Source organism: Haliaeetus albicilla, chromosome 23, assembly GCF_947461875.1.
Source record: "Haliaeetus albicilla chromosome 23, bHalAlb1.1, whole genome shotgun sequence".
Classification (NCBI taxonomy): Eukaryota; Metazoa; Chordata; class Aves; order Accipitriformes; family Accipitridae; genus Haliaeetus; species Haliaeetus albicilla.
Genome location: NC_091505.1, coordinates 5,295,274 through 5,318,723, shown reverse-complemented (window position 1 = coordinate 5,318,723; position 23,450 = coordinate 5,295,274). Strand labels below are relative to the sequence as shown.

At 38.3% G+C, this 23,450-nt stretch overlaps 1 protein-coding gene across 6 annotated transcripts in view; it reads right to left on the bottom strand.

Annotated features, from left to right (window-relative positions):
• The window catches only part of SMARCA1 (SNF2 related chromatin remodeling ATPase 1), a 36,670-nt gene extending 14,348 nt beyond the window's left edge, over nt 1-22,322 (bottom strand). For 3 of the 6 annotated variants that reach the window (XR_011329461.1, XM_069811004.1, XM_069811005.1), the window contains exons 1-18: nt 22,162-22,322; nt 17,872-17,958; nt 15,140-15,306; nt 14,082-14,182; nt 13,860-13,960; nt 13,393-13,572; nt 11,009-11,164; nt 10,624-10,755; nt 9,787-9,855; nt 8,921-9,030; nt 8,004-8,230; nt 7,326-7,447; nt 6,780-6,932; nt 5,192-5,324; nt 4,051-4,199; nt 3,308-3,427; nt 1,992-2,102; nt 1,671-1,784 (exon numbers count right to left, since the gene is read on the bottom strand). Coding sequence is in view for 5 of the 6 variants with exons in the window: in XM_069811004.1 (XP_069667105.1) it covers nt 1,671-1,784; nt 1,992-2,102; nt 3,308-3,427; nt 4,051-4,199; nt 5,192-5,324; nt 6,780-6,932; nt 7,326-7,447; nt 8,004-8,230; nt 8,921-9,030; nt 9,787-9,855; nt 10,624-10,755; nt 11,009-11,164; nt 13,393-13,572; nt 13,860-13,960; nt 14,082-14,182; nt 15,140-15,306; nt 17,872-17,958; nt 22,162-22,260 (2,331 nt within the window). In the remaining variant the exon portion in view is untranslated. Of the gene's footprint in view, nt 1-1,670; nt 1,785-1,991; nt 2,103-3,307; nt 3,428-4,050; nt 4,200-5,191; nt 5,325-6,779; nt 6,933-7,325; nt 7,448-8,003; nt 8,231-8,920; nt 9,031-9,786; nt 9,856-10,623; nt 10,756-11,008; nt 11,165-13,392; nt 13,573-13,859; nt 13,961-14,081; nt 14,183-15,139; nt 15,307-17,871; nt 17,959-21,814; nt 21,896-22,161 lie in introns of those variants that run through there. The other 3 variants (XM_069811002.1, XM_069811003.1, XM_069811006.1) reach the window with 3 other exon arrangements.
• Between the last annotated feature and the right edge of the window lie 1,128 nt (nt 22,323-23,450).

Genomic DNA, 23,450 nt, shown 5'->3' with positions numbered 1-23,450 from the left:
TTTATAATGTTTTATAACTACAGTGAAACACTCACTTCTGCACACACTGCCAAAGTAAGGACAAGACAGACAACATCATGTAAACAAGGCCTAGCAACATTTTATCTGCCCCTCTCCACACTGACACCACTTTAATGTTTGTGACCTTTAAACTCTGTATTACAATTCCATGGCACACAAACAGGTCAGAAATCAGTATCCAGTAAAGACTTTGCAGACCTTACATATTTCTGCAGCAAAAGGCAAAGGAAGTTAAGAGCTGTTTTTAACATCCGGCCAAGAAATTTTTTTGGCTTTGGTGGTTTAAGTTAAGACTAACGCATAAAGCTTCGTCTCTACCTATTTGATACCTTCTGATATTGTTTATGGCAATCTTCAGTTTTAATAAAACTCTCTTCACATGGAAAGTTATACTTCTGTTTCAAAGCAGAACAAACTTAATCATATCTGTCAGTTTCACCACCAGCAAACAGTCATACGAAGTTTTTAAGATAACAAGTATTCATGTTCCACCTATCTAGTCTGACAGATTTCATTAACAGGACTGAAATATCTCTCTTTTTACATGCATATTGTCAACATTAGCAATTCTCTCATCCTTATTTGTTGGAGCATTAATTGAATAGTTTCCTTCCTGAAGCTAATTATAATTCCTTTCATTCTTATCTTAATTCTATCCTGCCATCTGCATAAAATTCTTTTTGCTATAAACTAGATTCAAAGACACCTTCTGCTTATTCTTAAAAATATGTTTTGCCAATATTAGTTCTACTCTTTTGCAACACCGATTTCCCATCCGTTGCTTTGTATGACACGTTTATGTTCTCCAGCACATTTTATACGTGATTTCTTCTTGCTGCAACCTGCCATGAAACATGGGGCTTTTTAAAATAAGTTACATGTCTGGAAGTAGGGGATCCATTTGATTTACTCAGCCAGTACTGGCACAAGTAATGAAAGTCAACATCGAAACAGAATCTGTGTTTTCTGCTTGTCCAGTAATGTCAGCAGGGAAGACAGAGAAATTCAGCTAAGGCATAGTAGGGAAAAAAAAGTCTGTAGTATGGTTTTCTTTTTGTAGTAGTAATATATCCAGACTTCTCCACACCTTTAAATATTTCAACTCCCAGCAAAATGCAAGGAAAATTGATGTAACTTTACATAACTTCATATCAACAGCAAGTCAACTTCAATATTACCTTAAGTTACTTTCTGCACAAGATATACAAAAGCTATAACGAAAAAATCATACCCTGGAAGGTGATCTTATATAAGCCAAAAATTATTTTCCCACCTTAGACCACATATCACACTTTTGTTTTTGAGAAGTATATGAAGCATCAGAACTGTCTTTCTTTTTTCTACTCTATTTTATTGTTAGGAACCCACCACAAAACACAAAGCTACACAGATATAAAATTTTTAATGAAGGAAGGAATAACAGATTGCTTTTTCTGTTCCGCAGTGGAACAGAAACAGGGTAGTAGAGGTTTTAAGCCATTTCCTTCACAATAAGAAAAGCACTTTTCAAAAAATAAGACCAGAATAAGATATTTTTTTAGTTGCCATCTCATTTACGTTATTTATCTACTATCGAGGTTGCAGTAAATCTGCAGAGAGGAATACAAATACATTTCACTAATTTGAAGAGGAAAAAAAAAAAGCATTACCTTATATCCTATAGTCTTACGATAATACAGAATTTCTTTTTCCAGAAGTTCAAATAACCGTGGTGGGAAGAACTGGAAATCCTGAATATTTGGTTGTTTTGGAGGTCGTGGAGCCTTGAAAAATACACAAATATATTAACATTATATAAGCTTGATTTCTGTGCAATTAAACTGCCATAACTCAGCAGCAGTGGCAACCTAGCACTTTGTAAATATGTTCATTTTATTACCAGTATAGGGTGAGAGCAGGGGATGCAACATTGGAGAGAAGAAGAGCAAAAGAACAACATAAAAAGTCCTCCATACTTGCCAAATTCTTACCTTTGGGACTTTTGGTTCACTAACACGTAGGGCTTCTCTGAAATAAGCATCAACTGCATAATTAGCTTTGCGTTCTCGTTTTGGAGGTTCTATCCATTCCATCATGCTCAGCTACACGCAGAATAGAATAAAAAAATATTAACTGTGGTTTCCTAAAGTCACAAGAATAATGATTAATGTGACACTGCAAAAGAGGAACATATTTCCGCACAGCAAGTCTAAGTGTTGTGGTCAACAATTTGGATACTACAACAGAGCTCAAAAATAAGCTAGAAATTATAGCCTATTTTAACACATAAAAGATAATACACAAGTAAGGCAGTGTGGTGGCATGGATAGATCCTTTTACAGTATTCTACTTACTTCAGACACCTGAGTAAGGTTATGATTCTTTCTACCAAAACATAATGGAAGGACTGCGGACCTGGGCTCTGAATTCTAAAATATCTTGTGATATGAATGAATTGCTTCTCCTCCAAATATCACAATGAATAACCTCTACAGAAGCTACAACATTGGCAAAAAAAAAATCCATTAGCAGCAAATTAATCTTAACTAAATTACGTGAATGAAAGTTACTACAGCATATTTGAAGACTATGCTGTATTTAGCTGGCTTCTTGTAATGAAATTATCAACAGAAGAAAGAATCTTATGTATATACGCACACCCCCCACTCTATTCTCATTAAATATTTTATTTTTCTAAATGTTTCTTCAAAATTGGTAAGAAACCTGGGTTAGAAGGGCATTCAATAGTTAACAAATAACAGCTCACACATCTGATTCCAGATAAGGCCTTAAGGATATCTTGACTATACATCCCATACAAAACAGAGACACAGAGGTAACATTGTGGGACCCTGAGCAATACCTCTTTGTTTGGATGATCCTTCTATAACTAGGTAAATCATTGTACAAACAGTTTGCATTAATGTTGTGACTACAACCTTCACTGCAAAAAAGACTTAAGTCCAAGTTCCACATATAAAATCATTATCAGGCCTGGTTTTTTCCCCCTCAGTTATGTGGCAGTAAAATAATACTGACTGCAGCAGTATAGTAGGATGCAACATAGTATTTTTGCTGCAGAAAGGATACAATTTGAGCAATATTATCAGATTTTACCATGAAGAAAAACAGTGGGGCTGAAAGCTAATTTAACATAAAATCAAAATATTGATGCTTCTGCAGAACTTAGTGAATTTTTCAGTAGCTCCTTACTTCTCTAAAATAACCTTTATAGCCATAGCATTTCTAGTATGGCGTTTATGCTTGCACCTCTAAACTAAAGTCTTAAAGACTGAAAAAAAATTACCTTTTGTTTTTCTCTATAATCTTCACCTTCAAAGTTGTATAAGCTCATCTCTGTGTCCATAGTGAAATTTCGTAAGGAGCTCTCCCCCATTTTCTGCAATCGTTCATTCATTTCAGCTGTCTAAAAATACAGGAAGATACTTTTAGGCTCACTCAAGTTGTTTTATCTTTTCTGAAAATAACAGCTTTCATCATTATTAAAACATTCTCAATGTCTTTTTCTGCTTTAAACTTTTACTTCCATTTTTCTTGTAAGGAGAGACGCCCATAGTGCTTTTCAATTTTGAACAATCTGACTCCAAGACTTTCCATTAAACTAAATTTATTATGTTGGGATGTAGCCCTACAACTGTATGATTTAACTTTTAAATTTAAACGAAATTTATGCCCAGCTCTTTGGAGCTGAAATGGTAGTTCATTTTTCCACAGAGCCACCTATTCCCCACTAAAGCTCCATAAAGGTTTTGTATCTATTAGAATTGTTGGCATAAAATTTACATCTTTCTAAAAGCCTGAAACATAAGCAGTGCTTAGGATATGGTGCACACAGTCTGAACTTTGAAAATAGTTATAACTCACTAATTCTACTCCTTCAAAACTTTCATAAGCTTTAAAATACTTACTAATAGTAAAGTAATAATTGGGCATTAAAATACATTTACATAATCAGATTTCATTTCTATTTTGTGCATATAGATTTAATGTTTGACACATTTCAAATTCCATCCAAAACTGTTCTCTAACCTTCTTTTCACCTCTTTCTAAAATAGTTGTTATATCTTCTTCTGTCAGCTCACTATCTTTGGAAGCAAAAACATGCGTGGCTCCATGCCGGATCATCTGCAGCATTTCATCTTTTGCCAGTTTGTTAGACTGTTGATCTATGAGTCTTCCTAAAATTAGAAGAAACATGTTGAAAGTTATAATACAAGAGTTCCAGAAGGACCATGTAAACAGTGGATTTTTTTTTTTAGTTCACTGGCAGAACAAGAAAGGAAAAACCACACAGAAAAAATTACATTTCACTTGAGCTGAAAATAAAAGCAAATTGGGAACTTCGGGGGAAAATAAAGAAAAAAAAAAACACACAAAAAAACCAACTTTGGATCAAGCCATAACAAAGAATGTTTCACATTCAGATAATTCAAATTTTATGTTTAAGATCTTACTCTTACAAAGTTAGCTGAACTTTTAAGATCAACATCTTATTTCAAGATAAAAAATGACAAAGTATTCTGCAGTAACCATTAAAAAATACTTAAGATCTTTAAACACTCACTTTACTGATTTCAACCCAAATCTCTGAATATTTTTCCCCAAATTCTAATCTCTGTCCCAAAACTTCACTTAACTCATCTCTTTACACACCATCAAAATTTTGACCATCATTCTTTCAGTAGCCCACTCTTTTGGAAATACAACCAACCTTAAAAACTTAGCTTGAGAACCTTAGTTTTTGACAAACTATTCTTCCAAGAGCTTCTAAACAAAGACACACAAAGGAGTTTTAATGTTCAGTAAATTCATATGTGGTAAAAAGCACACCAATGTAATTATTTTTATCTGTCATGGAACGTACCTTTTTTCTTTTTTTCCTTTTTAACGTATCACAAAAGTCAAGTAACACCTATTCAGGTGTAGTTTGCTTTCCTCATTTAGAGTCTTAGTATAAGTCTATGTCCACATTATTTAGGAAAACAGATTTTTTCAAAAATTCCAGCTGAACAAGTAACTTATACATTATAGTTTCTTATGATGATTTAGTGTACTGCTATTATACACAAGGCCTGCTTTCTCTCATACTGTACGTTTGTACAGTTATTTAACCCATACTTAAAGGGACTGAACAATTCTGTTGCAGACAAACATACATAGCAGTTGATACCTTGTTGTATAACTATAGAGTCCAGTCTCAGTTTTATTTCAGCTCTTTCTACAATCCTCTCTTCAACAGTATTATCAGTGATTAGTCGAAACACCCGTACTGGTTTCTTTTGACCAATACGATGCGCACGATCCTAACAAACATAAATCAATGAGTGTTCAGCAACAAAAACTCACAAGCAATAGACAGTTAGCTTGCACAGACAGCAGACTGAAACTAGCATGTATTTCTTGGTCCCTTGCTTATTCAAGAGTATACAAAAACATAAAACCAGTATAATAATATTTACTTATATCTGGCTATTACACCTTTTAAGTTTGGTGTAACAGTAATAAACACATCTACCTCATTGTAAATGAAGATAACTGAATGTCTGTCTAGACTGCAGTTGTGAAGTGGAGATACAACAGTATATACATACACACATCTGCACTGCTTTCAAACTAATTCAGTCACTTCGCATAAGTATTGAAACTTTGGCATCCCTAGCTTGAGCATATTAATTCCACGGGCAAAGCCCATGCAGCCACAGCTTCAATACTGTAGTTGTCCCAAGCTAGCTACATTAAAGCATCAATATGCAGCTCACATAGTACAGGTACAATACACAGCAAATGAGGTTATATGACGACTAACATACTATACTTATTTGTAACAAAACTTGTGTTTATTCTCTCTGGAAAACACAAATAAAAATATTATTTTGTCCTCTTGCATAAAAAAAGTTAAACAACTAGCCTTCAAACATGCTGGTACCAGGATTTTCTGACTGTCCTTTAAACATGAGCTGTTAAATCTTTTACTCTCCTGCATAATATTAATTTCTTTCTGAAAATCCTACTAAAGCTCACAAATCACACTCATCAGCTTCCAGGAAGTCAGTCTACTATTGGTAGTCAGCATGCATATTAAAAGGATGAGTTATTCACAGTAAATATTTGATGTGTCTAAATGCATTAAAAAACAAAAAAAAAAAACCAAAAAACCAAACCACAGAACAAATAATCCACCCCCAATCATGCAAGAAGGATCATGGGATTTTCATTCCACATGAAACAAATTGATTTTTTTTTTTTTTTCTTTTTTTACATTCAGCACTCAGAAAGAGAAGATTTTAGTATGTTTAACCCAAAGATAAGTGGTTCTTCTCCCTGGCATCACCACCGAATGATTTTACACTTGTGCAGAAACATGGTGGGTTGCAAAAGCATAAGCTTCCCAAAAGGGAGGAATATAAAGCTGCATGCTTTTAATTCTTTGCTATTATTTTGGAAACAGTCCTCTGTTATTCATTTACTGTTGTCTTCTGGAAAGACAGAATTAAGAATAATTGGATAAACAATATTGATACACCATTTTGACATAAGTAATCTTATTCAATTATGAAATTAAGACAGATATTTACAAAGAAAAATCTACAGTTTCTTCCACAATTCTGTTCATGCCCTTTTTATTCAATTCCTTAGTTTCTTGGTATTAAATACAAAAAGTAAAGAAAAATAACAAAAACACAAGTTCTGGAAACACTTATACAAAATAGAACAATGACAACTTTAACAAATGATTGCATATTAGGGAGTTAACTCACCATGGCTTGCAGATCTACTTGAGGGTTCCAATCTGAATCATAGAGAATAACCACATCAGCAGTTGCCAAATTAATTCCAAGACCTCCAGCTCTGGTACTTAGCATGAAAATGAATTTACTGCTGTTGGGAGCATTAAATGTGTCTATTGCTTCCTAAAAGAAAAAAAAGTGTCATTAAAGTATCACAGTTTTCAAACAAGCTTCCAATATGCTGGTGGCTTTTCAATGACATTTCTCTGAAATTTACAGTATATTCACACCAAAACCAAATTTTTACAGAAGGAAGAAACTGGAGATTTGCACAGGTGGAAAAATCCATTCTGACTCCACAAAATATTACATTTTTCATTTAGTTGAGGAACAAATGAAACCTACTTACTGTGGACTTTGGTTAGGAAAAATATATAACCTTAGCAGCCTTTTTAAACTGTAGCATTTTTGCTTTAAACAATGATGTAGCTACTTATACATATATGTAAATAATAACGTCTTCATCATCTAATATGTAAAACAAAGACATTTCTTGCTTATATACAGCTTTCTCACCTCTCTTTCTTCATGTGGTGTCTGTCCATCAAGTCGGCAGTACTCATACCCACGCCACATGCAATAGTCTTCCAAAATATCCAGTAAGCGAGTCATTTGACTAAAAAGTAGAACTCTGGAACCTGACAGAACAACACAGAAGGTTTTATCATTGGGTTTATGGTTTCACATGAATCTTACCACAAAGCCTACTACAGAGCGTAAGAATACATGTGAAATATTCTGTACTATGCCTAACTTAACTAAGTCTTTCTTCTGAAGTTACTTTTCTGGTATTGATTTAACTTATCCTCAAGACAGGTTATTTGATAATTTATGCAGAAGAAATACACAGCTGAAGAAACAGAACACTTAAAACCATGGTAAGATAATTAGCTGACAGCTGATGTGCAGAAACTAATCCTCTCATCAGAAATTTTCTTAAAGACAGCAGAAGGGACGCTCTGCTCTTCCTTTCCTTCTACACCTCCATATTACTAGTCTTCCTCATCATTCCTGTAAGACTTACTTCCTGCCATATGTTAAGATCTGCAAAAAAATTATTTTCAACAAAAACCTCACTGGAAGTAATGAATGCATTCACTGGAGGAAAGACAAGAATGAACCTATGCAATTTTTGAAAGGCAGTTTTACTTACAACGAGCATTCAAATCACTACTGTTCATAAAGAGTACCCACCTTGCTCTCTGAGTTTTGCTAGCAGTTTATCCAGAACTAACATTTTACCACTGTTAGTGATGAGATGCGTGTCAGTGGTGTAAGGAGGGCCCGGCTCAGCACCATCAAACAGGTAAGGATGGTTACAGCATTTCCGCAGCTGCATCAGGATATTCAGCAGACGCATCTTATCCATTTTCCCAGCGGAATTCAGGATATCAATATCTTTCATCAGGATCCTTGTATACCTGAAGTTTTACAGGCAATTTTGAACAGCTCTCAGTTTTTATTTGATATTTAAAACACGAACGAAACCCTGCAATATCCCAATTACTTATTCTGGATGTGGGAGTTTGCTTTGTTTATATAATAATGAGCTATATTATGAAACTTGGCAAAAATGTCTGACTGATAATAAGGATTTATAAATCCTTACCTAAACATGAAAGGCAATTTCTCTGCGAGTGACAATGATCTGTCATTTACGGGGTTATCTTACACTTCCATTTTAGGACTACAAAGTGGATTAAAGGTATCATTTATTTGACTGAAGCTGCTACACTGACCTGTCTCCTTTTCTCACATCTCTATGTGGCTCCTCAAGGTTTTATTTTAATTTCAGCTCAGAGTTTTACTGGCACATACATACTTGGATCAAAGGAGAAGACTTAGTAGGCATACATTCTTTCAAATAAAATTAAGGAAGGAAGAGAAGTTTCTGCTTTCTTCCTCCCAACCCTTTTCGTTACCCTTCCTGAGCACTTTGTAACTTCTGCATCTTTAAAAAAAGCCCCAAAGACAGCTATAAATAGGCTTTTCCATCTGACTGTCTTAACATGCAACTACAAGAAAAGAAAAGATTAAAAAAAAAAAATCAGTGTGAAGAACTGTAGTGTTCTTTATCAGAAAAGAATCTTACTGCAATGTAAATAACTCACCATTCCCTCTGCATTTTGCTGAGCCCAAGATAAATTTTTACTTCCTTCTTTGGAGGCAAACTCTTTTCTACTTCAGCTTTTATGCGACGTAATAAAAATGGCTTCAGAACCTACACAAATTAAGAATTTTTCCACAGAGAAATTTATAAAATTATTGCCTTAAATACAAAATTAACAGTTTCAATTATCTGATATTTATTCATAACTAATCAATATCTATTGCTGTCAATGTGACTCCTTCAGAAAAATTCTGCTAAAGTCTGCAAAATAAAGTTGTCCACTAATAGGCTAAGTTCACACACAAATATGTAACACTACATAAAGGCTGCCATAGCCATCCCAGTTGTTATTCTAAGCAAGGGCCAAACCCATAAGCTTATAAAATCTATTTATTACCTTTTAACATAAGCTCCGTTTCATTGCCACTAGCAGCATATACAAGATGCACCAACAGTTCAAACATAAGCAATGTATGTTGTACTTCCTTCTGGTTTGTTACTGTATCACAAAAAATGTCTTATCTCATGCACAGTAAAACAAAGGTAAAGGCATGCCTTTATGCAGACTAGCATGACACGTATCAGTATACTAATCACAATAATAAATGGTTTCAAAAATCTCAAAATTCTTCATTTTCACACTCAGTATATCGATTTTGTCTGCTTCAAACAGTAATGTTACAAAAAGTGGTATCTATAATAGTAAGTCCCAATATTTAATTTGTGAAAATTCTGCTGGACATTTCTGTAACTAAATACCTTCATGTTCATCTTCTCAACTTCAAGATGAAGGAGGAAATAATCTGTTTTTCTTTTTTACACTGCGTATGCTAATGATGACATGTGATTACAGCTTTAATTACTTACAGCATGAAGTCTTTCTACAAGTTTCTGATCACCAAGACAATTTTTAGTGTCGAACCATGAGTCAAAATCCTGTGGTGAGAAACAGCACAATTGGTATGAACAGTTTATCATCTCTAGTTTTAACAGACACATATTGACTCTAACTCCAGCTGAGAGTGGCATAAATCTTGAGACAAATGACTTCTACAAGCGAAAGAAAAATCAGTCTGCAATTCTATGCCAGCTCCCCAGCACGTTATAACATTCAAGTCAACTGAGTAACTCCACAGACAAAATACGATTACTCTGCTTAATTTACAATGGCTTCCCATGCTCATCACTGCAGTGTCCAAGTTCTTCCCCTTTGTGCTTGTATAATGATGGGGCAAGAAAGTAAAAGAAGAAAAAGAAACTGGAATCCTTAAGTAAATGATACGGACAACAAAGCAAAAACAATGGAAGCAAGCAATACAAGTACAAGGAAATATTAACAGTAGGAGAAAGACAACTCAAATTCTAAATGAAAAAAAAAAAGGCTTACGCCTGTTTGGATGCTTCATATTCTTCATTCTGCATTACTTTCCCATTGTGTTCCACTTTGCATAATTCCTGAACTATTGAAAGTATTACATTTGCTATTACTGGCCTGAGGCCTTATCTACACTAACGGAATGCACTGTTTTAACTAGGTAGAGCAAAAAAAGTAGTCTACAGTTAGGTAAGCCACAGAGCTTCTACTGAATCCAGGTGTTCCACATCATATGCCTCTTACTAGGCTAGTCATTCTTCTCTTCTGCAGATAGCAGCCTGGGAATCAAAACAACAAGAAAAAGACTGTACTTCCAAACCTCAACTTACATCTGCAGAATTGAAGACATCAGGTAAAAGAAAATTGAGTAATGCCCACAGCTCATGGAGGTTATTCTGTAAAGGAGTTCCTGTAAGCAGCAATCGATTTGTTGTCTTGAACTCACGTACAATCTCTGACAGCTAGAAATACAACCAAGAGTTATCATCATCACGTACATTTAAGCGTAATGAATTTTCATCAGCTTCTGAGACCTGAAACAATATCAACTAAATTTAAAGACAGTGAGCTACCTATGAAATTCATATTTACCACCCAACAGCTTACGGCTTATATTTTCAAAAAACACCACACCTAACACTTAAAATCTGCTAAAATCAGATGGAATCTTTTGTGTCAAACTATCTTCAAAGTATCAAATAATTTTGAGTTTACCTTAGACTTCTCATTCTTTATTCTGTGGGCTTCATCAATTACCAGGTACCTCCAGTTAAATTTTTTGAAGACTGATTTCTCTTTAATTACCATTTCATATGATGTAACACAAACATCCCATTCACCAGGCATCATAACATCACGGATAAAAGCAGCCTAAAGCAGAACAATTGAATTAATAAACATTTATAAATATGAACAATTTATATGGAATTCAGTGAATCCTATGTCCGCCAACATTACTGATGCGCTAAGCTAGCACACAAAAGACGACTCTGAAACCTTTTCAGTAACTGGAAGTTACTCCAACAAAAGCCTTCAATTCTTTGTACTTTAGGCACAGACAGATCATCAGCTGGGTTCAGCAAAACACGAATTTTTCTCCTATTCAGAATTAAATATTTACTCTTCAGCATAATTCTTCTGCAATTTAGATACAGTTCATACTACCAATAGGGAAAAGACCCTCTGAGCTAATTAGTCCAAAGACACAATCCACAAAAAAGCATTTCAAAACAACTCACATAGGCCACTCCCATCTTCTCACTTTCCTAAAGATCTCCCTCTTCCGTACCATCTCTATTTTGTAAGGGGTACATATGTAGGCATATAAATCCTTTCACATGAAAGAATATCACCCTATGGAAAAGTCACACATGCAGGTCTCCAAGAACTTACTTAGTAGAGTACACAGATCACCTCAGCTAGGACTGACAGAACTGTTCAAGTCCATGGCCTTGAAGAGCTAACTAATAAAGGAGTGCTCTGTACAATACTAAGTATTGACTTTCAAATGCAAATGTAAGCTCAGAGGTGCTTTAGCTACCACAGAAAAGAGAGATTAAGTAGAAAGCAAGGAAATGAAAAGTTATGACAATACAAATATAAAAGTCTCAAAGCAAAGAAAGTACAAAGTGAAGGTGCATGCTTCTCTTCCACACAACCCTAACTTCATTCCACAGAACAAGCAATAAACACACTGTGGTACAAATATTATCAGACTTCAAATTAAAACAATCTGCAAAGAGTAGTACAGCCAAACCCAGGACTATAGCACTGGAAGGAACTGTCCAACTCACTGGCAGAACCAGCAGTTCCTCTACCAGAATTATTTATGTCGGAAAAGACCCTTAAGGTCATCGAGTCCAACCATTAATATAACACTACCAAGTCCACCACTAAACCATGCCCCTAAGCATTGCATCTACACATCTTTTAAATATCTCCAAGGATGACAACTCAACTACTTCCCTGTGCAGCCTGTTCCAGTGCTTGATAACCCTTCTGGTGAAGGCATTTTTCCTAATAACCAATTTAAACCTCCCCTAGCACAACTTGAGGCCCTTTCCTCCTGTCTTATCACTTGTGAAAACAACCCCAGTTCCCTCAGCCGCTCTTCATAAGTCTTGTTCTCAGACCCTTCACCAGCTTTGTTGCTCTTCTTTGGACACACTCCAGCACCTCAATGTCTGTCTTGTAGTGAGGGGCCCAAAACTGAACACAGTGTTCAAGGTGCAGCCTCACCAGTGCCGAGTACAGTGGGACAACCACTGCCCTAGTCCTGCTGGCCACGCAATTTCTGATACAAGCCAGGATGCTGTTGGCCTTCTTGGCCACCTGGGCACACTGCTGGCTCATATTCAGCTGGCTGTCAACCAACACCCCCAGGTCCTTTTCTGCTGGACAGCTTTCCAGCCACTCTTCCCCAAGCCTGTAGCGCTGCATGGGATTGTTGTGACCCAGCCACAGGACCTGAGCCTTGTTGAACTTCACACAATTGGCCTCGGGCCATCAATCCAGCCTGTCCAGATCCTTCTGTAGAGCCTTTCTACCCTCAAGCAGTGACAGGCAGCCATGCAATCCATATGAGGAGCCACAGAATTCACAGGAACATCCAGCTTGTTGATCCCCTTCAAGTTAGAAAGCCACCCTACATCTATTTTAAGGCCTTCACTATGAAAGATGAAGAGCTCTACAAAAGAATCCTAGTTGCAAGGCATGGACACAGGACACAAGTGAAGAGTGGGAGAAGTCACCTAAGAAAGGTGAAGAAACAGGTAACAAAGTGAGGGCAATAAAGGAAAATGAATAAACACAGTCACAATGCAAACACAGAAAAGATAAAACAAAATAGGAAGAGGAAGACAACAGAAAAAGAGGTCAGACAGCTGTACTTTGATCCCAGTCTATTATTTCACCTACTGATTTGCATTTTTTCATCATAGTTACAAGCATAACATTTCGCATTTTCAATGCTACACAGTAACAGTTAAAGGTTACTAAAAAATACTGTAAATAAGGAATTAGCTTAGGGACAATTCCACATACCCAAATGCTAGTTTTTGACAAACAATGCATACATCTTTGAAACGTAGAACACTTACTCTGGCGTCTTTATCTCCAATCAGGCAAACAGCACGTAATGATGGAACCCAGCGTTTGAATTCATTCATCCAATTGTGCAGAGTTGATTTTGGAACCAGGACCATATGCGGCCCAGGAATGTTTCGGTAATGCTTCAGATAGCCTAATAATGCTATGGTTTGCAGAGTCTTACCAAGACCCTGCATTGACAAAGAGGGGGGGGAAAGAAACCTGCTGAATTGAAATACCATACAGAAATTGTTTGAAACAATTCTCCTACTATAGAATTCTGCCACTTAAGTTGTTTGAAGCAAACTACACAGCAAATGTTTGCAATACAATTTCTTTTATTGCATTACAATTCCAGTTGTGAAAAATCTGTTGTAGCATGATGCATAATACTGCATATACATTAAATACTACAGGCACTTTAACGTTGAATTTTGCTCAGTAATTACCACAAAAATTCCAAAAGATTACTGCTTACCATTTCATCTGCCAGAATGCCATTAACACCATTTTCATACAATGAGATCATCCAGTTCAAACCTCTAACCTGATAATCTCTTAGTGTTCCTCCTTTCACATCTGTAAATGTAAGATTCCTCTAAGTAGAAAAATAGTAATTCTAAGTAGAAAATTTTAATTGCGATCTGCTCAGATTTTAATTATATCAAAGCAATCAGAAAAGTGTCAACAGAACACTTACATGAAGGAGACTCCTCAAATCGAATACACACATTAGAGGTTTTTCGACTCTCTGACAACAGCTCTTCATCTTCTTCTTGTTCTGTGCGCCTGTGACGATAACTAAAGAAAGAATCCAAGATTCATGTTTATATGAAATAATTTCAAAACATTGACTATAAAATCAAGTGACACAAGTTGTAACAGAAACAATCATTGATCTACAATGTGTGTGTTCCAGTACCCTGACCAAAATCATATCCTGTTAATAAGTTGTTCCTTATGGTTCATTCCAGCTTTAATTAGAAAGGCTGATATGAAGCCCTCTCCTCCAGAGCCAAAACTATACTCTGACAACAAGTATCATGAGGTCTCCAAGGTATTTTTAATGAGCAACACAGAAATAGAAGACACACATCAGTGGTGGCCTTAGAATCAATCAGTTGATAACTATATCATTCAGAAGAATCACATATTCAAATAGAAAAAAATTTTTTAAAAAATTATAAAATAGAAAATGGCATTTTGTAAACGTTCCAAAAACTAGTCACTTCCTATTACAAGACCCCTCAGAAACACTATGCGCAGGCTACACCTGCATCACTGACTAATATAGACACATTGGCGAAGTGAGACACTTGGTGCTGAGGATCCAACATCCACACTACACGCATGCTGTCTTGTTTTAACTTGGTCTAGCTCCACTCTGGTCCCACTGACATGTCCACTAGCAGCTGGAGCACATAAGGTGCATTTCTGGAGTGCATCTTCTAGTTCAGTGTCATGCAAAAGGAATGCAATTCATGTGCTCCAAAAATCCCTCCAAAATATGTACCAAAGCATGGTAAGTGGCAAGAATCAGGGAAATTACTTTAAAAGTGCATTCCTGATCCAAGGTCATACTAACGTTAATGTATCAGCATGCATACATCAACCAGCTTTTAAAGAAAATTATGATACACCATTAATAGGAAAAGTTCTGGACTTACTTAAAGCACAATCTCTATGCTACTAACTAAAAAAACATGTTAAAATGCATAATTTGTTTGAAAGTGTAAGAAGTCAGAAATAAAAACATACTCCCCAGCTGAAATCAAACTCTGTTTTTCATCTTTCTTTATCCGTGGCCGTCCCAGCTTGACTTTCAATGGAGATGTTGGCGATTTTTGTGCTGCAGGCTGAATAAAATGTGCAAAAAGTTCTGTCTGCTTCAGGAGGAATTCAAACCTTTTTGCCCGATCTGCTTTCTAGTTTCCAAAGCAAGGAGAGAATTAAAAGAAAAATCACTAACTTTTCTTCATAAAAAACATATAAAGAAACAGAATTCAGACACTCATGAGAACAACTTATATGAGGAAAGACTGAAAAGACCATCTGCCTACTGTTAGCCAGCTCAGTGGGCTACAAGCATCATGAAATAGCTCTTGAGCTGTTTCAGCTTACAGCCAAGCATGAATTGCTTTAGAGCACCAAACTGTAACGTGTGGTAGTTCAAATGACCCCTCTTGAATACCAGAGCAATCTGGAAGACACGCCAGGACTTGATAATCTCATCCCAGCAACTCATCCCCATTCAAAACTCAAAGATTAGTAAGCCAACCCCAAACCAGTTTATTTGTATATATTGCTTCAGTCTGCATAGCACACCAGCAACTGTGAAGGGATGCTTTAGAGGACTGTCTACAAAAGATAACGAAAAAACTAAGGTTCTGACTTACAGTAAGGGATGAAATCCTAACCTTGCTCAAGTGAGTGGCAAAACTTCCATCAGCTTCAAGGCTACCAGGATTTGATCCAAGACAACAATATGGTAGCTCTGCTTTTAGAAGTATGACTAAAGTAGCGGATGCACCAGCTCAATACTGCTTTCACTGAAGTTTGTGAATTTTGCTGTCAGATTTCAAATTCCAATCATTTCAGTTTTGCCACATCAATGAGGCCTATGTACTTCACTATATAAACAGCAAAATGTATGTCCTTCTCTATATATAAAATACATGTTACGTAATTTTTATTATGACAGAATGCAATTGTTACTAGTTTCTCTATGCCATTTCTCAGCATCACGTAACACTGTACCACTTAAAGCAATTTTCATGTGATCCCATTCATATATCTTGATATAAACTACAGAAGTGAAATTGTAGTTCTGTGCCATAACCTTTCTAAGAAACAAACAAACAACAGAAAGCTTTTCTGCAGATAACTCACACCATAGTAAAAGTGCTATAACAGCAATAACACAAACCAAAGGGCACTAAAAATGAACCTGACATGCAGTGCATGATCTTGCCACACGAGGGCAATGCATTTCTTTTAATAGTGCACCACTTACCAGCAAATAAACATCTTCACAAAGATCTCCTGGAAAAAAATTACTATTATTTTTCCCTTGCATTCATTATTGGACCATTTGTGTAAATAACTTGAAAATCGAATAAACTGTAAATACCAAGGAAAACTTTTAGGGAAAAAAAATTAAAAGGGGGACTAAAGATGTGGATGTTTATGCTCGTACAGGCTAAGAACAAATCCAGAGGATTTACATTAAACTAATAATACATGATGGTTTTGGCAAGCTAACCATAACTGGTAAGGTTCTATATTGAATGCCACAATATACTTTTTTGCCTGCAAGATTATTGGTTGGGTGTAAGCAGCATGCCTTGATAAACAGTAAACATCTAGCTCACGACTACACAATTGATGAAAGGTAGCTTTTGAGACCTATTCCCTTTGCCTCTTAGAAGAGCTGAACTAACATTCTAATTTAGGAAAGGTGTAAATTCACTATGTATTACTGTGAAAGTTTAGTTATTTACTGAACTCATTCTCAATGAACAGATTTAGTTGTGTGTCTTCTCTTTGGCTAAAAATTAGGTATTCATAGAAGTAGGTATCAATTTTTCTATATTTAACAGTGATACTCTTCCCCGGCTTCTACGGTACCCAATCCTTTCAGACTCTACTGTAATTATTAGGCATCCATTTAACGTTAAAGCTTTTAAGAAAAATGCAGCAAGATGCATATACCAGCTTCAACCAAGAACTTACATGTGTCATTCAAGAACAAGTCTTGTAATGTCCTCCTGGTTTCTGCCTCTTTGTAATAAAGAAGCTACCCTGTTATCTCTCCTCTCCAGCACTACAAGCTCCCTTCATTTGTGTCATGGACAGATCCCCTTTTGCATTGTTATGGCATATATATTACGGGGCATATCAACACGTAAAACCTTTATGTTTTTATATGATGAGAAACTGGCAGCTTCAGTATTTCTCTCATTTAAGAAGTAGCTTAACGATGCCTCTGACATGACTCAAGGGGTCATCAAATAAAACTAGCAGAGACAGATTCAAAACCAAAAGGGGAGTTCTAAATATAAAATGTGAATAGAAACTACTTACCACAGGAGGGTGTGGATAACTAAACCTACATGAGGGGATAAAAAGCAAGCAGACAAATCCATGGAGAAAAAAAAAATAAAAATCCACTGACAACTACTGAGTATAAAAACCACAGCCTCCAGCTCCAGAAATCATGCAGACAAAAATACATGGAAGAGTGGGGCAGGCAGTATTTAACATAACTATCACTATCTGCTTCCTCTGTTCTCATATTCTTCACTAAATACCTACTGTTAGACACTGTGAGAAATACCACACTGGACTAGACATTTAAATGAATCTTCATTTGTTTTTCTTTTCTGACACATCTAGTCTGCAATAACTCCTTGTAACTGTGTTGAACTAGTTCAAGCAAACAAACATCATAAACAGCTGCAGCATGTTTTGTTGTGAAAACATCTTCTTACCATCTTCTCTTCATATTCTGGGTCAACTTCTTTTTCAGGTCTAGCTGCCTTTGGAGGAAGTTTGAGTTGAAACGGGGGATCATTTTTCTGGAATTCAAATTTTAAACACTTTATAAATATCAGCTTCTTTATTTACTAAAGCAAAAAGATATCAAACTGAACAAACCTACACACTACAAGATAAGCATGCTACTTTTTAAAAATAATTATTTCAAAATGAAGCGACTGTATTAATCATATTATTTCACCCAAAGCAGAACCTGATATTCATGATGAAACTGAAGAGGAGATATGACCAGATAAAATGTAAGCTGAAGATCTGTCTCATCCTCATGTTTATCTCTACAAATAGGATCCAAGTTGAAAGCATTGAAATAAAGTACTGAAAGAGGATGAAGTTTAATCTGTCACAGAGATCTTGCTTTAAATGCAAATTAAATTTAGTATCTTGTAAAGATATTTTTAAAAAATTAAGTGTGATTTCTAAATGTAAACCTCCTAACTGTAAATTTCTGGCACTTGCAACTTGGTTGGGTTTTGTTTGTTTGTTTTCACTTCTAGATGAATAGTCACAAATTCATTTGGAAATACAGGTTTAACTACACTTAGCCATATGCTTAGGAAGACAGACAAATTAAACAACCAAATCAATCCATGCAGCAACCACTGCATGGTATGCTCTTAGACAGTTAACAAAGAACTACCTTATTTACTATAAATGAAATAAATTTAAGAAACTGTGACCAAAATGGCTTTCGTAGTTTGAGATTCATTTCTGTCTTCAATTGGGAAGCTCAAAGCAGGTTTCCACAACTTCAACTGCTACATTGCTATACAAGAAAAAAAAAGTTGGCAAAGCCCATGACATTAGCAAGGTATCTTTTTTAAAAAGAATCATGGGAGAAATGTTTGGTGGATTTTTTTTTTCCCTAATTAAGTCTTTGAAGCGTGCCTTTTTACGCACCTCCTGCAAATAAAAAAAATATTTTTGGGGATGCATTAAATTATAAAAATGTTTTTGAAAAGCACTGAGTAATCTGAAAGGAACTGCCAAAGTGCATGTCTGTATAAAATGTAACAGAGCAGAGTCTTAATCTAACAAGCGCTTTCAGTATCAGCCTACTATAAATACATTAAAATGAAATAATAATTAACCTAAACTATTCAGGGTCAAGTAGCAAAACCAGACCAAAATGGAACTAAATATGTAAAAGTCTGTCAAGCAACATTACACTTAAATTTCAGAACTGTTACTGATAAATATATATGCCAACTTACTCTTTAACTTTAAGCACAATCAAGCAAACAGGAGGAATATTTTCTGAAGTCAGAGATTACCTTTTCAAGTTTGGGCCCAAAGGCATACTTCTCTGCAATGGTGAATGGTACTAAGTGTATAATGAAGTTGTCTGACAATTTAATGATTTTATAAATGCATGAGTTCAGCTTTGCAAGGCCAAATGATTATGTTGCAAATAGGTAGCATCAGAAATGTTCTATTCACTTACAGCTTCTTCAATCATATAGGTAATCAGCTCACCTCAGAAAGCAATGTTAGGAGAGGACTGTTACATCAACACGCTAAAGAGCGGGTCATATATATGTGTACATTCTCACCTCCATTATATTACTATATAACACACGCTCCAGTAAGAGAGACTGCCAGTGCTAATATCAGGCCTAATCTTTGTTATTAAAGTGACAAGACACTCCTCCTCAGAGGAAAACAAAATTGACAGAGATGTCTCCCTTAATTCCCCTAGAAATAAATTACATAGATACGTGCTACTGGAAAAAAGTTGTCTGTCTACTTCAGCTAAGTAAGAAGTTTCTCCTGGACAAAGCAGAACAACTCAGTATTATGAGAATCCCCTTTAACTGCAAGTCTTCCAAGAAAAATGTAATGCAGTATTATCTTTCTAAGCCCCAAAGCAGACGGCTCTAATGCCAGTTCTGTTGTTACAGATTTCCCCATAAGAAGAAAACTTACGGTGGCATACAAACCAAATTTATTCAGATATAAGTATTTGTGAATAACACACTCTGAGTTAAAGAAGTAAATGAACTGACATGTAAAGTTACTGGAGCCACAGCACTATAAAATCACATCCTACACCTTATCTTTCAAGGCAAAGCACAGTTTCCCTGCCCCCCCCCCCCATTGCAGTGTTTCCATTGAACATTGAAGGCCCCAAAACATTAGAAATAAGGAACAGGAGACTGTCAAAAGCTGAGGAAAGAGACAAACAACTTAAGACACATGCATCCCAATACCCTTTCTCTTCCTCACAACTTACAAGGGAAAAGAATATGGTGTAGTTTCACTAAAATACTATTCCGTGATGGTGGAGCTAGATGGGTAGTAGGGACAAGCGTCATATCCCAACTTGCTTCTGCTTAATGTTCGGAGTTATAAAAATCTAGACCTTGTCAATTATTAAACTTTGATATGAGTAAGAATAGTTCTTTCTTAACTACCAACTGGATCATGTACCTAATATGACACAGAACCACAAAATATTTCATCAAGTCTGGGAGAGTTCTACCCTAGAAACTTGACACAACACATCTTCATCAATTAGAGAACTGACTTAACAGGAAACAGGAGGATCAGCAGGAGCCTTAGGCAAACAATTAATTAACTAGCAAAAAAAGTACTTTTGTTTTTAACCCAGGCAGCTAGCTGGTAACAAGCTGCCTCTACCCTAGAAAATGTTTCCATTAAAGATTAAACCCTTGACAAGAGAGTCCCCTGAAAACCAGTATCATCTAAACACCCTACAAGAAACATGACCATGCAGCAGTTTCAAAAATAACACACCCTGAATATTCCAAGGATCCAAAATACTTCCCCTTGAAATCTCTACTAACTAGCCTAAACAGAGAGCTACTCTAACCTCAGGCTGAGAGAAATTTCTATCTAGTAAGTACAATAGTTAGTCCTAAATTGGGCAGGTCACATGAACTGGGAATAAGAACTGCTGCTGCTTTAGTTGACTTTACTCTTGTAATCTGTGGTGAGAACTTTGAACAGATGCATGAGGAAGAATTAGAAGAATCCCTTTTTAACTCATGTATACAAAAGTGGAAATGCATTCCAAATAGCCATTAAGACACTGGGTTTGGTACTACTACAAGAAATACTATTTATAGTGAAGTAAAACAGTGAGAGGGGAACAGAGCACAACAGGTTGTATTACCTGCCGTTATTATACAGATAGTATAACTAACTGTATAGCTACTTAACGGACCTGTGGCCCAATGAGAAGTGGAATTCCATTCACTGCCTTCAAATGATTTCTCCAGGCAGGCATTCTCTAAACATTTAGAACCAACTTTTTATCAGTTTATGAAACTCATGAGTAAAATTTTGCAGAGTAAGTTGTATCCAATACAGAAAGAGCCCTTAAACTTTTTCCCCCGAACAATCGGGTGATGTTCAGAATGACACTGTACTGCAGCTCATAGCTGTTTGTATACATAAGTAATGAAATGAAGAATCAAGCATTCTTTTCAGGCAAAAATGGACTTTCATCACTTGGAATTAAAATTCTGATTGCGCTAATACCAATATTTCTGCAATTTTCTCCAACACCATAAGACACACAGCCATCATCCTCACTAAGTTTTTATAAGAGTCATCCTTCAGGTTAAATCTTGTTCAGTTTCCAAGGATACCCGAATACGTCAGTTTTTACATTCCTTGTGTCTTAGCCTGTACGTAGCCTTGTTTTCCAAAAAACTAAGGGGAGGGGGCTGGCAGCCATTCGTGCTCTTCCGAGGGGTTTACTCCCCACCACGGCTGCGTTTCAGCAGGGCAGAGGGAAGGCCGGAGCCCCGAGGGCCGGCACAGACCGCTCCACCCGCCGCCCCCGCCCAGGGCCCGAGCCCCCCGGGTCCCGCCGAGCCCCACCGTCCCCATCCCGCTCCGGGACAGCTCTACCTGGGGACAGGGGACGGGACACAACAGGGACGGCACGGAAGGACGGACCGGGGGGCCGACCTGCATGGCGGGGCCGGGGGTTGAGGTTGGAGGGGGGGGGGTTGTCCGGGCTGTGGCCGGCCTGCAGGGCCGCCGCGCAGGCCGGGCCGCGGCTCTTGGCCCGGCCGGGCCCTCCGGGTCTGAGGCAGAGGGGTCGGCGCGTCGCCAGCTGCCCGGGCGGCCTCAGGGCCGGGGCGGGGCGGCGAGGCCACTGCGCGCTCGTCCCCGGAGGCTCCACCGCCCGCAGAGACGACGACGACGACGACGACGACCCCCCTTCCCTCCCCTCCCCGCCCCCGCAGCGGTACCTCCTCAGCGCCGGGCTCCTGCGCAGAGGCCGCCGCGGCGGAGGTGGAAGGCACCTCTCCGTCCGCACGGGCGGCGGCGCCGGCGGTGCCGGTGTCCATTTTGTGCGCGGCGGGTGCCTCAGCCACCGGGGGGGGGGGGGGGGCGGGAGGGGAGCGGGGGGGGGAGAGTGGGGATGGGAGGGGGAGGGGGGCGGGGGCGGCCCCACCGCCCCAAACAGCGCGCGGCCCCGCCCCTCCCGCCGAGCCCCGCCCCGCGCGGATCTCGCGATACTTCCACGGGGGGTGGGGGGCGTTTCCCGCCGAGTGCCGGTGGTGCGCGTGCTGCCGCCTGGGGCGAGGCGGGCGGTCGTGGCGGCGTCTGCGCCACGGGCGGGGGAAGGAAGCGCGGCCTTCTTTTGTGGGGTCAGCGGGGTCTCTGGGGAGGATCTCGGGACCGATTCCTGGCTGTTCCCCGCTAGGTGCTGCACAAGGGGCTGCCCGCGGCCCACGGAGGCCTCGCTGCCGCCTGTCCTCTCCTGTGACACCTCAGCTCGCAGAAGAGAAAGCGGTGAGGGCCGCTACGTACCTCAGCGATAGCTCTGAGCGTGCCCCAGTGCCTCAGCGATAGCTCTGAGCGTGCCCCAGTGCCTCAGCGATAGCTCTGAACGTGCCCCAGGGCAGCGTTAGGATGTGCTGCCCTGTCTCGGGGCCTCCCAGGCATCCACTGTGTTTCGGAACCAACGCTGGCTTGGAGGGACGTGAAGTGGTGCAGCCGTTGCTGAGGTCCTTCCCCTGTCCCGCCTGCGCTCTCCTTCCCATTTCTTCCCAGACAGGAATCCCTGTGGCACTGGCACATGGAGTCCGGACCTGTTGTGGAAGAAGGAAGCGTGAGTGCGGACACGGAGAACTGACAGAAGGATAAGGTGCTGCAGGAGCCAGGCAGTAAAACAGAATGGTACGGTGCAGAAGACTTTCTACTTGCAGTTCATTTTCCTGGGCTCCAAACCCTGTTGCAAATAGCAAGTGTGTTTTCCTAAATGCCCCAGGCTGTATTTGAGAGAGAAAATCATCTCTTAACATCTGCAGGGCTAAAAGGTATCAGTGGAGCTCCCAGAGCAAGAGTAACTTAAGGGAAAACATTCTTTTTTTCTTAAGCTGTTTCAAATTCAGCAGTGTTTGTATATTTCGTGTTGAAAATTGCACTAACGAAGCCACGCAATGTAGTTACTGTCAATGCACACATCTCTGTCCATGCAAGACGTTCAGATTCTCAGCTGCTAAGCTGTAACTCTGCTCATACTGCTCAAGAA